General features: G+C 41.2%; 1 protein-coding gene across 1 annotated transcript in view; it reads right to left on the reverse strand.

Annotated features, from left to right (window-relative positions):
• Window positions 1–14,403, reverse strand: part of LOC139553069 (protein phosphatase 1 regulatory subunit 37) — a 69,719-nt gene that overhangs the window by 30,782 nt on the left and 24,534 nt on the right. The window contains exons 9-10 of the mRNA XM_071365040.1: window positions 615–756; window positions 231–397 (exon numbers count right to left, since the gene is read on the reverse strand). Of these exons, the coding sequence (XP_071221141.1) occupies window positions 231–397; window positions 615–756 (309 nt within the window). The remainder of the gene's footprint in view (window positions 1–230; window positions 398–614; window positions 757–14,403) is intronic.

The raw sequence follows: 14,403 nt of genomic DNA on the forward strand, positions 1-14,403 counted from the left end.
TTAAGTTGTGGCCGCATCGTTCTCCTCAGCTCTGCGTCTCCTCAAGAGACACAGAGGACAAAAAGGCAACAACACTGAAGACGTATCGCAACATTAATCGCCATGGATGACTTTTTAGTGTCTGACTCTGGCCAAAAGTAGTGCACTATATAGGGAAAAGTTGCTATGATCAAAGGTACTGCTCTACATAGGGAATAGGGTAGAATTTGAGATGCTTGAGACTGATGTACCTGTTCCTGTTTGGGTGTGTGGTCCAGGTCTAGTGAGGTGAGGCTGTGGTTGATTCGTAAGGCCAGAGAGAGGGCCATGAGACCTCCAGCCCTGACCTCGTTCTCACGCACGTCCAGACGCTGGATCTGACGGCTCTCAGCTAGGAACTCAGCCAAAGCCACAGCACCTACACACACACACACACACACACACACACACACACACACACACACACACACACACACACACACACACACACACACACACACACACACACACACACACACACACACACACACACACACACACACGCACACACACACACATTTATAGTAACACAGTAGTATGAAGAGATAGCAAACACACAAAATAACATGAGTGACGACTGTGTGAAAGGTGAGTACCTTCACACGTGATGTGTGTGTGTTCCAGGCCTAGCTGCAAAAGTGAGTGGTTCATCATCAGAGATTCCCTCAGTGTGTGGATACCTCTGTTCTGCAGGTTATTCTCCCCCAGGTTCAATGTCTCCAGAGTCTTTAGGACAGGCTGGAATACAGCACAAACACAAGGCCACAGATCGTACTCTGTGTGCGTCCCGAATTCTCTATATAGTGCACCGTTTGGCACATAGCTTATATCCTCAACCTGAATATAACATCCAATAAAATATAACAATTCTGACATTCTTATAGAACCACAACTAGTGAAGCAGGGACAATAAATCTGCACATTCAACTACATTTTTAGATATTTTGCAGCAAGTTGTTTATGGTGTTTATGAATCTGTTACAGGATGTTTAATCTCTTCCTGTCCACATAAAAAAATGCTACAGTTCACTCTAGTACTTACTATAGAATTATATAGTAAACTATAGTACAGTGTAGAATCCTATACTCCATGTTGTAGTTTCCTTGATTATGTACTGCTTACTTTAGAATGTTGTAGTATACTGTGTAGAATACTATACATTATACAACTGGTGGGTCTAATCCAGAATGCTGATTGGTTAAAACCGCATTCCAGCCAGTGTCTTTTCCACAAGTTACCACCGGCTAAATCTATGACGTTAAAATGCCTATTTACTCTGTTCCATCTGACTGCTCAATCCTCTGTCTCATCAGCCCAGCCAGGAAATGTATGAACTTGATCTCCACTATAAAAAGAATCTATACATCATCTCACATTTCTTTTAGACTAACATTTAGTTTTCAACAGCGGCGACTTGTATAAACCTTGCTGTCTGTCTCTCCGACATTTGCAACATTGTTTCAATATTCAAATTCGATCTACAGCTGTACCATAGTAATGAATGTCTCGGGAGTCTCGAGACAGGCAGGCAATGTTTCTCACCCAATCGAAATCATGAATCAGCTGGCATAATTTTTATGGATATATACAAAGAAATGTAAATTGAAAAAAGGTCAAATGATACGAAGTACAGCTAATCTTTCCAGCTTCAGTTTGAAGTGATTGTGTTAGCTTTGTTGTTGGCTAGCTCCTCTGAACAACAGTGTCCTGACGAGTGAGCACATTTTCTATGCCAGGCGAAATCACGCCTCTTTAGCTCATTGTTATGGATGCATCCAAATAAATGTCACTAGAAAACAGCTTAAACAAATGCAAATGAAGCTACTTTGCTGTTATTCTGGCTAGCCGTAGTTGTTAGCCATAGTTTCCTAGCTAGCAAGTAAGGGTTAAGAACGTTGCCAGCCAGTATGGCAATGTAACATTTAGAACAAACGACTGGGTCGTGTCCATAGATACAGAACAAAAAGACTGAATGACTGGGTGGCGTCTTTAGCAACCGAACAGATAGAACCAACGACCAGCCGGCTTGGGTAGCAACCCAAGATTTGTTTTGGGACTATATCTTGTGGAAGGAGGAAATAGTATGAATAAATAAATCAAAATAACATTCATGAAAATATGTCAATCATTATTTGAAGATGTTGGTAACCCGTTGTATAAAAGTGATAATGCCCTCAGGGCCAGTGTTTGTAGGATATATTTTCCTAACACCTGTGTCAATATTTCCTCCAAACACCGGCTTGTCGGGCATTATCACTTATCTGTAATATCCTTTGTCACGTAGTACTTAATTGAGAATTTTCAGATTGGACGGCTAGCTAGCTTTAACAATGCCATTTTGATTTGAAAAGTATGTGAAATGTCCTTAGGGAGCTCATGCCGGGGATTTCCTGAGGTTCCCCCTAGATCGTGGTGTGCCAACTATAGAGTTTTGTAGAATACTCTACTCCACACTGTAGTATCCCTTGACTGATCGTCAAAATCGATTTAAAAACACAATACAACCACAAACGTCGATACAATGCATTTAGAGATTTGTCGAAAACAAAGTTAATTCATTAAGTATTTAATTCCATTGTGGTTCTAGTTCAAATATTTTAGACATTCACAGCCTAATACTAATACTAAAGTATACTAAAGTATACTATGGTCTAAATGTATATACACTATAGTATTCACTGTAGTGTTTTTGAAGACATGACTGTAGTAACACCTGCTGACTAGGGTTAGCTAAAATTGCAGAACCACCAGACTACGACAGTTACTGTATAATAAGTGGATCACCTCAACCAGAACATAAGACAGGTTGGTGACAGGCCACCTATTGAGTTGGGTCAACATTCTGAGCAATGCAACAAACCAGGCAACACTTTAGCAAAAATATAAAACATTTATTACAATTGTAACATCCAAAACATTCGACAGATTCTAGGCCCATTAAAGGGAAACAGTACAGAACTAGATATAAAGAACAAGCAAAGTTGATTAGAACAGAGGATAGGTTTGTTTTTTAGAAACACATTAACAAGAGAACACCAAAATGACTTATACAGTGGGGAGAACAAGTATTTGATACACTGCCGATTTTGCAGGTTTTCCTACTTACAAAGCATGTAGAGGTCTGTAATTTTTATCATAGGTACACTTCAACTGTGAGAGACGGAATCTAAAACAAAAATCCAGAAAATCACATTGTATGATTTTTAAGTAATTAATTTGCATTTTATTGCATGACATAAGTATTTGATACATCAGAAAAGCAGAACTTAATATTTGGTACAGAAACCTTTGTTTGCAATTACAGAGATCATACGTTTCCTGTAGTTCTTGACCAGGTTTGCACACACTGCAGCAGGGATTTTGGCCCACTCCTCCATACAGACCTTCTCCAGATCCTTCAGGTTTCGGGGCTGTCGCTGGGCAATACGGAATTTCAGCTCCCTCCAAAGATTTTCTATTGGATTCAGGTCTGGAGACTGGCTAGGCCACTCCAGGACCTTGAGATGCTTCTTACGGAGCCACTCCTTAGTTGCCCTGGCTGTGTGTTTCGGGTCGTTGTCATGCTGGAAGACCCAGCCACGACCCATCTTCAATGCTCTTACTGAGGGAAGGAGGTTGTTGGCCAAGATCTCGCGATACATGGCCCCATCCATCCTCCCCTCAATACGGTGCAGTCGTCCTGTCCCCTTTGCAGAAAAGCAGCCCCAAAGAATGATGTTTCCACCTCCATGCTTCACGTTTGGGATGGGTTCTTGGGGTTGTACTCATCCTTCTTCTTCCTCCAAACACAGCGAGTGGAGTTTAGACCAAAAAGTTATATTTTTGTCTCATCAGACCACATGACCTTCTCCCATTCCTCCTCTGGATCATCCAGATGGTCATTGGCAAACTTCAGACGGGCCTGGACATGCGCTGGCTTGAGCAGGGGGACCTTGCGTGCGCTGCAGGATTTTAATCCATGACGGCGTAGTGTGTTACTAATGGTTTTCTTTGAGACTGTGGTCCCAGCTCTCTTCAGGTCATTGACCAGGTCCTGCCGTGTAGTTCTGGGCTGATCCCTCACCTTCCTCATGATCATTGATGCCCCACGAGGTGAAATCTTGCATGGAGCCCCAGACCGAGGGTGATTGACCGTCATCTTGAACTTCTTCCATTTTCTAATAATTGCGCCAACAGTTGTTTCCTTCTCACCAAGCTGCTTGCCTATTGTCCTGTAGCCCATCCCAGCCTTGTGCAGGTCTACAATTTTATCCCTGATGTCCTTACACAGCTCTCTGGTCTTGGCCATTGTGGAGAGGTTGGAATCTGTTTGATTGTGTGTGGACAGGTGTCTTTTATACAGGTAACGAGTTCAAACAGGTGCAGTTAATACAGGTAATGAGTGGAGAACAGGAGGGCTTCTTAAAGAAAAACTAACAGGTCTGTGAGAGCCGGAATTCTTACTGGTTGGTAGGTGATCAAATACTTATGTCATGCAATAAAATGCAAATTAATTACTTAAAAATCATACAATGTGATTTTCTGGATTTTTGTTTTAGATTCCGTCTCTCACAGTTGAAGTGTACCTATGATAAAAATTACAGACCTCTACATGCTTTGTAAGTAGGAAAACCTGCAAAATCGGCAGTGTATCAAATACTTGTTCTCCCCACTGTATCTGTTACTTATCCTAGATAGCTTTCTGAAATACAACAATACTTTCACAGCGATTCAGCTGACCAAGTTTCATTTGAAATATGTATTACTGGTTGTCTGATAATTGTTGATTTAGATGACCAGTGATAGTGACAAACAATACTGTACTTCAGATTGTAGAAAAGACAGAACAGTTAACCACTGTATTTACATAAATAATATGTATTTTAGGCGCTGCCAATAAACTGCCTCAACCTCAAACCAGCAAAGCCTCTCCAAACAAACCAACTGAAAACAAAAAGACATTTCAGTGGCTTTACATAATGAACATCTTGAATATTGTCACATGAATAAACTCACTGATGGTCAAACTGAACACATACCACTCATAATAGACCACACCAAACATTTTCTTCAAGACCGCAAGGTCACAAAACAGTTGCTCACAGGAATAAAAAGCAATGACGCCACGCCGTATCCCCCACCCCACCCTGCATGTACTCCCCTAATAAGGGTGCACAGAGAAACACTGACTACAACTTTGGTTCCTGGCCTGTCACACAATATTCTTCTGTTACAATATTGTAACTGATTGAGGTTTAGGTGAGGGTTATGGTGATGCCCATCTACTGTGGGACTTCAGTTAAAGAGTCATTATAGATTCAGGTAATGGAGATGATACATGGCAGGGAATGGTTGACATGAGACTCGTTTTGAATTGAGACTTGGCTGGATTTGTCTGGAGTATGGTTTATCTAAAAGGAGATAGAGAAAGGTGCAAATAATAACAGGCAAAACCAGCAATGAACATACATAATTCATCAGCTGTTAATAGCAGCATTTAATGGGTAAAACTATTTAAATATAGCAGCAGTTAACAATGAATGGCCAGAAAGGGTTACAATAGCGTGCAGCATGGTAGGCCGAAGCAATAGCAGGCTAATTTATCAATGGCTATATAGCATGGCAAGCAAATAAACAATATTAGGCTAGCAGAAGTAGAAAGTATAGCCATAAAGCAGGCCTAGTTAGCATAACAAAGACAATGCACAAAAAGTGCAACAATTATTAACATGTGGCCATTAACACAAGTATCAAAGAGAAAAGATCAATACACTCAAAATGGCTGTTTGAATGAGCTGTTAGCATTTCGCGGCCAATATCAACTATAAAAAACAAACAATGGCTTGGGCGTCCTCGTCTTATCCTCTTTTGTAAGAGAAAAGGCTTGTACTCCCATTTCAATTACACATACTGGTGGTTGTTGTTTGTCGTGCTCAACTACACTGTCTGGGTGAAGGACCCGGATTGAAAGGAGGTGCCCTCGAACCTGCCCATACAGTAAATACCTTGCCATAAAGTTATATAGAGGGCACATCTGCCACGAGTGCTCGCTGTCCTCACGTGGCCATACAGATGGGTACACTATCAATAGATGTATTACCTGTGGATCTAACAATGTAGTGTATCTACAGTACCACCATGTGGCTTGCAATACACTAGCGTTACACGCAGACAACTACGGTTAAGCACCAGCAGTCCCCCCCAGCACTCAGATTTTTAGTCTACTTGAGTATTTTATATCTATTGCTTCTGATATTGTTTTGTAGCCTAGCCTTTTTCCGATTATATGTGACATTTGAATTGTCCATTTTCTATTTTCTTCTACATATTCCTTGTTAATATTTATTGACTCCCTATTCTCCAGTATCTAATCAACTATCTGCTTGCACCTGTTGAGCCTGTTACGCACAGCAGGTGTGTCTCCTTAAGTACTTGTCTTCCTAATTTGTTTGTACAGCACTGATGAAGGCATAAGGCTGAAACATATGCTTCGTTTTTGTTTTTTCGCACCTTGCACTTTCACCTTTTGTATTCTTTTGCGCATGGATAAAAATAAGTGCATTATTTTTTTGAATCTCGGCCTCCTAGGGTTATGCCTTTTTCATGGTTTTCAGTGCGAGTACCCTTTGAACTCTACAGATATCTTCTTCTCCTACGCACCGGTCGCCTTCCATTCTAGCCTGAGTGCAAACACTCATACTGGTTTTCTAGAGGGCACACCTGACACGAATGCCCTCCCCCGCATCCACGTCACAGAGCACAGTAACCAGCTTTACCAGTATAAATCATCATCAGACAACCAATAATACACACCCAGATAGTGGCTTGCTCTACTCAATCATAAATACTTAGGACTTTAAGTCACATATCATCGAAGAGGATCATTTGAAATACCTACCATATTTATGATTGCCTGAGTAGAGCAAGCCACTGTCTGGGTATGTATTACTGGTTGTCTGATAATTGTTGATTTATACTGGTAAACCCAAAAGGAACTGCCAGTTGGTTTTGAATCTTTGTACAGAATTCCTATCCCTTGATCATGACTCTCAGTTCCATTAAATTACACATAAGTCATTGGACGAAGGCACCTTCTGTACAGGGGAGTTTTGTTAAGAGTCCTTATTCTCAATCTAAACATTAACACTCGTTGCTTGTGGTACGGTTTTGGAAGTATAAAGATCTTATCTTAAATATCATCTAGAAATCTTTTTTTTATTTTGTATAACGAAAGGTTAAATTGATACACATCTTATCAGGTTAGTGTACCCACACGGCCATATCTCCATGTTACAGTGCTTGTTTTTACGGAAAACAGACAGAAGACGAGGCGACCGCATGTGCTAATTAGCTCAAGCGTGTGACTTGGGAAGTGTAACGGAAGTGTAGTTTCGTCGGATTGAGGCACCGATGGCTGTATGGATCTGTGCAAAAATTCTACAGTAAGTTTTCTTTTTTATTTGAACGATTCTTTCTCTCTGATGAATTATTGTGGGCGAAACTAATGGCTGAAAACTGTAGGGAGACAGCAGAATGCCGCTTAGAGTTTGAGAGCTACAATATTGATCTGTTGTCTTCGGTACTTGTAGTGCTAATGGACACGCTAATAATTGTTGCACTTTTTCTGAATTGCCTTTGTTATGCTCATTACACCCCCCCCCCCCCCCAAAAAAAAATATATGCTGGGTTAAAAACAACCGAATTTGGGTAAATATTGGACAGAACACACATTAGATTATTTTGAACCAGCCAGTTGGAGGCATGGCTTACAGATAGTTATTTTTGGCCACCCATGATGTCATTCCAGTTAATCTGTTCTGTTGTATTGTCAACACATGTTAAGGTTGAGCACTGACACTTTTGTAGCTTTAATAAGGCTTACACAAGAGTATCAGTTCCTTAAAACCTCTTTGGGCTAGAGGGCAGTATTTTCACGTCCGGATGAAAAGCATGCCCAAAGTAAACTGCCTGCTACTCAGGCCCAGAAGCTAGTATATGCATATTATTAGTAGATTTGGATAGAAAACACTCTGAAGTTTCTGAAACTGTTTTAATAGTGTCTGTGAGTATAACAGAACTGATTTGGCAGGCGAAACCCCGAGCACAATCCATCCAGGGGAAAACATGTTTGAGCTCAATGTGTTTTCCATTAGGTTTCTATGGGAAGCTCTTTTTAATAGAAATATGCTTGCAGTTCCTATGGCTTCCATTAGATGTCAACAGTCTTTAGAAATTGTTGATGTTTTTCCTTTGAGAAATGAAGAAGTAGCCCTGTTCTTTCCATGTGTCACACAAAGGGACTCAAGTCTTTTGGAGCGTGCGATCTGGAACTCGCTTCACTTTTTTTCCGTCCGGTATTGAGCACAGTATTTCCCGTCTTAAATTTGATCGATTATTTACGTTTTAGGATACATAAGTTTGGAACGTTGTTTGAAATGTTTGGACCAAGTTTACAGGTAACTTATTAGATACTTTGTAGGCGAGTTGGAACTGGTGTATTTCTGAATCAAATGCGCCAAATAAATTGACATTTTGGGGATATAATGAAGGAATTTATCGAACAAAAGGACCATTTGTGATGTTTATGGGACATTTTGGAGTGCCAACAGAAGAAGATCTTCAAAGGTAAGGCATGAATTATATCGTTATTTCTGATTTTTGTGTAGCACCTGCCTGGTTGAAATCTGATTTTCATGTGTTTGTTTGGGGGGTGCTGTCCTCAGATAATCGCATGGTCTGCTTTCGTTGTAAAGCCTTTTTGAAATCTGACACTGTGGCTGGATTAACAAGAAGTTAAGCTGTATTTTGATGTATAACACTTGTATGTTTAATGAATTCTTATTATGAGTATTTCTGTTTTTGAATTTGGTGCGCTGCACTTTCACTGGATGTTGTCAAATTAATCCCGTTAACGGGATCCGAGCGGGAATGGGGGTGAAGGGATCCCTAAGAGTTAAGTGCCTATGCACATCCAATGCTGGGATAGTTTCCACTTTGTTATAATATTTAAATAATGTTAATGAAAAATATGTGTGTGAAAATACTCTCATTGGTTGTGAAAGCCACGCCCCCCTTAAACCACACCTCAAGTCTTATCTGACCCGGTGGATCATAGCTCAGCGACCCAATTACGCTTGTTACTTTTGTTTATTTTATATTTTGTTTGCTTGCCATGCTATGCTATGTAGCCATTAATAAATTAGCCAGCTATAGCTTCGGCCTACCATGCCGCATGCTATTGTACCCCCTTTCTAGCAATTCATGATTATTGCCATTAACAGCCTATTAATTATGTATGTTCATTACTGTTTATGCCTGTTATTATCGGTGTCTCCTTTTAGATAAACCATATTGAAGAGGCCGGGGAAATATTGGGGAGGGCAGAGAGGACGGAAGATGGCGGAAACTGAGGTTTTGTTTGAAACTGCCAGTGAATCGAGTGAAGCTAATAGTACAGAAAGTGAAAATGAGTGGGTTACAGTGGCGGGAAAGGAGAAGTAAAGCTATGTTGGAAAATAGGAAACCACTAGACTCGTTTTTGGTCGGAGTCAGGGTTTTGGATGAATGCTACTTGGTAAATCCGTTTAACGTCTCCAAGAAAATCTGGAATGTGTTGGAACAAAGTCGGTGAGAGTTACAAGAAGTGGTCTTATTTTATTTTTTGGTCTGCGGAGCAGAAGAAGCGTGTGTTAAAACTCAAAAAGATGTCGGACTGGAATGTTTCCTGCATGGATGTTCGTAGCAGGGCGCCAATCAAGGGGGTTATTTCTGGGCTGGCGCAAAAAAGAAAGGCAGAGGATATACAGTGGGGCAAAAAAGTATTTAGTCAGCCACCAATTGTGCAAGTTCTCCCACTTAAAAAGATGAGAGAGGCCTGTAATTTTCATCATAGGTACACTTCAACTATGACAGACAAAATGAGAAAAAAAAATCCAGAAAATCACATTGTAGGATTTTTTATGAATTTATTTGCAAATTATGGTGGAAAATAAGTATTTGGTCAATAACAAAAGTTTATCTCAATACTTTGTTATATACCCTTTGTTGGCAATGACAGAGGTCAAACGTTTTCTGTAAGTCTTCACAAGGTTTTCACACACTGTTGCTGGTATTTTGGCCCATTCCTCCATGCAGATCTCCTCTAGAGCAGTGATGTTTTGGGGCTGTTGCTGGGCAACACGGACTTTCAACTCCCTCCAAAGATTTTCTATGGGAGAAATCTTGTCGGTGAATGTCTGCTCATCACAGGCCCCTGAGCCTGTGTAGGGATGTATTTTGGAGTGGACTATGATTGAAGAAGTATGATGTTGATATAATTTTACATTTTTTTTGTTGGCGTGTTTTATTTTGTATGATGTTGTTATCCACCTTTCCCAGAATGTTTTTTTAAGTTTCTTATTCAATAACTCGTCCAGCTGGTGGCGGTAATGCACCATTAACATTGAATGCCAACCGCCGTTAAACCCCATCGAAGAATTCAGGGGAGAGCTGTATACCTGGAAGGTCATTTGTGGTTGTGTAGGTTGTACGGTGGCGGTGCAGTTTGTTTATTTTGTGACCATGCGGTCTTGAAGAAACGTTTGAGGGGTGTTCTAATGTTCTGAATGGTATGTGTTGAGTTTGACCATCAGTGAGTTTATTAATGTGTGACAATATTCAAGATGTTCATTATGTAAAGCCACCATTTTCAGTTGTTTTGTTTGGAGAGACTTTGCTGGTTTGAGGTCCAGGCAGTTTATTGGCAGCGCCCTCCAATAAGTTGACTTTGTAAAGTCATTTGTATTTCAAAAATATCTATTGTTTATGTAAATGCAGTGGTTAACTGTTCTCTACCATCAGAAGTACAGTATTGTTTGACACTGTTTTTGGTCATCTTGTTAAGTTGGTCATCTGAATCTCTGAAAGCCAAGCACTGCATTTCAGAAACCTATCCAGTGGAAGTAACAGATCTAAGTCATTTTGGTGAACTTAATATGTGTTATCTGTCAAACATGCAAATCTAATTGTCTAAGTCAGTGGTTCCCAAACTTTTTATAGGCCCGTACCCCTTCAAACATTCAACCTAAAGCTGCCTACCCCCTCTAGCACCTGTTGTTTTTTTGCCATCATTGTAAGCCTGCCACACACACACACACACACACTATACGATACAATTATTAAACATAAGAATGAATGTGAGTTTATGTCACAACCCAGCTCGTGGGAAGTGACAAAGAGCTCTTATAGGACCAGGGCACAAATAATAATATAATAATAATAATCAATAGTTTTGCTCTTTATTTAACCATCTTACATAAAACCTTATTTATTCATTGAAAATTGTGAATAACTCACCACAGGTTAATGAGAAGGGTGTGCTTGAAAGGATGCACATAACTCTGCAATGTTGGGTTGTATTGAAGAGATTCTCTGTCTTAAATCATTTTCCACACACAGTCTGAGCCCGTATTTAGTTTTCATGCTAGTGAGGGCCAAGAATCCACTCTCACATAGGTACGTGGTTGCAAAGGGCATCCGTGTCTTAACAGCACAATTTGCCAAGGCAGGAAACTCTGAGCGCAGCCCAATCCAGAAATATGGCAGTGGCTTCTGATTAAATTCAATTTTCACAGAACCGCATCTTGTAATTTTGATGAGGCTCTCTTGTTCAGATATCGGTAAGTGTACTTAAGGGCATGTAAGGGATAACGAATCCAGTTGTTTGGGTCATCCGTTTTGGGAAAGTACCTGCGTAATTGCGCACTCAATTCACTCAGTGCTTCGCTATATCACATTTGACATTGTCCGTAAGCTTGAGTTCATTTGCACACAAAAAATCATACAATGGTGGAAAGACCTGTGTGTTGTCCTTGTTAATGCAGACAGAGAAGAGCTCCAACGTATTAATCATAGCCTCAATTTTGTCCCACACATTGAAAATAGTTGCGGAGAGTCCCTGTAATCCTAGATTCAGATCATTCATTTACATTTACATTTAAGTCATTTAGCAGACGCTCTTATCCAGAGCGACTTACAAATTGGTGCATTCACCTTATGATATCCAGTGGAACAACCACTTTACAATAGTGCATCTAACTCTTTTAAGGGGGGGGGGGGGTTAGAAGGATTACTTTATCCTATCCTAGGTATTCCTTAAAGAGGTGGGGTTTCAGGTGTCTCCGGAAGGTGGTGATTGACTCCGCTGACCTGGCGTCGTGAGGGAGTTTGTTCCACCATTGGGGTGCCAGAGCAGCGAACAGTTTTGACTGGGCTGAGCGGGAACTGTACTTCCTCAGAGGTAGGGAGGCGAGCAGGCCAGAGGTGGATGAACGCAGTGCCCTTGTTTGGGTGTAGGGCCTGATCAGAGCCTGAAGGTACGGAGGTGCCGTTCCCCTCACAGCTCCGTAGGCAAGCACCATGGTCTTGTAACGGATGCGAGCTTCAACTGGAAGCCAGTGGAGAGAGCGGAGGAGCGGGGTGACGTGAGAGAACTTGGGAAAGTTGAACACCAGACGGGCTGCGGCGTTCTGGATGAGTTGTAGGGGTTTAATGGCACAGGCAGGGAGCCCAGCCAACAGCGAGTTGCAGTAATCCAGACGGGAGATGACAAGTGCCTGGATTAGGACCTGCGCCGCTTCCTGCGTGAGGCAGGGTCGTACTCTGCGAATGTTGTAGAGCATGAACCTACAGGAACGGGTCACCGCCTTGATGTTAGCATTCAGGCGAGAAAAAACATGACCCAGATAGGCCAGTCATGTGAGAAACTTGTCATCATGCAAGCGGTCAGACAAGTGGAAATTATGGTCAGTAAAGAAAACTTTAAGCCCGTCTCTCAATTAAAAACAACGTGTCAATACTTTGCGCCTTGGTAACCAGCGCACTTCTGTATGTTGTAAAAGTGTTACATGGTCGCTGCCCATATCATTGCATAATGCAGAAAATACACAAGAGTTCAGGGGCCTTGTTTTAACAAAGTTAGTCATTTTCATTGTAGTGTCCAACACGTTTTTCTAGCTGTCAGGCATTCCCTTGGCAGCAAGAGCCTCTCGGTAGATGCTGCAGTGTACCCAAGTGGCGTCGGGAGCAACTGCTTGCACGCACGTTACCACTCCACTATGTCTCCCTGTAATAGCGTTTGTGCCATCAGTACAGATACCAACATAAACACATCTTGACCACCAAAGTCCATTTGATGTCACGAAGCTGTCCAGTACTTAAAAAATATCCTCGCCTGTTGTCCTGGTTTACAGTGGTTTGCAGAAGAGGATGTCTTCCTTAATTGACCCCCCATAAACGTAACGGACATATACCAGGAGCTGTGCCAGGCCCGCCACATCTGTTGACTCATCCAGCTGTATGCAAAGCAGTAATTGTTTCAAAACATCTCCTGCCATGTCACTGATGCGTTGTGAAACAGTGTTGTTTGATGAAGGCATTGTCTGTATATTTTTTGGGGCCTTTTCCCCCAGCATTGTCCCAGCCATATCGGCGGTAGCAGGAATAATTAAGTCCTCCACAATAGTATGGGGCTTGCCTGTCCTAGCCACTCGGTAGCTCACCATATAAGACGCTTCTAGACCCTTCTTATTAATGGTGTCTGTTGCTTTTATAAGTCTCACTACTCGAAAGTTATCTTAATTCTCGCTCAAAAAACTCCAGTGGCTTATTTTTCAAATTGGCATGTTTTGTTTCTAAATGTCTGTGCAAGAGTGAAGGTTTCATCAAATTGTGAGATAGTACTTTTGCACATATAACACACTGTGGCTGAGGAAAGGCATTACTCCCAATATAAGTGAACCCCAAATCAATATAGTTCTCATCATATTTGCGCCTCTTCGGTGGTCCAACGTCCCTGTCTGTTGTTCGGTGCTTTCCCGGGTAAGGGAGCAGTAGCTCTTCGGCTGCATCAGATTCACAATTTTTCAGTGTCCATGCTAGCTGGGCTAGCAACAAATGTAGAATTACTGATGCTAGCATTGGATGTGCTCGTGGAAGCAGAACAACTTGTGTTGTCGACAGGTGCAGGTGTAGTACAGCGTGTAGTACTGCTTTTTTTAACCATTTATCAATTTTTGAGCAAACGGAATGAACAGCAGCAACGTTTGGCTACATACAGTGGCTTGCAAAAGTATTCACCCCCTTGGCATTTTTCCTATTTTGTTGCATTACAACCTGTAATTTAAATGTATTTTATTTTTATTTAATGTAATGTAATGGAAATACACAAATTAGTCCAAATTGGTGAAGTGAAATGAAAAAAAGAACTTGTTTCAAAAAAATTCTAAAAACATAAGAATAGAAAAGTGGTGCGTGCGTATGTATTCTCCCCTTTGCAATGAAGCCCCTAAATAAGATCTGGTGCAACCAATTACTTTCAGAAGTCACATAATTAGTTAAATAAAGTCCACCTGTGTGCAATCTAAGTG

This window comes from Salvelinus alpinus, chromosome 25 (assembly GCF_045679555.1).
Source record: "Salvelinus alpinus chromosome 25, SLU_Salpinus.1, whole genome shotgun sequence".
Classification (NCBI taxonomy): domain Eukaryota; kingdom Metazoa; phylum Chordata; class Actinopteri; order Salmoniformes; family Salmonidae; genus Salvelinus; species Salvelinus alpinus.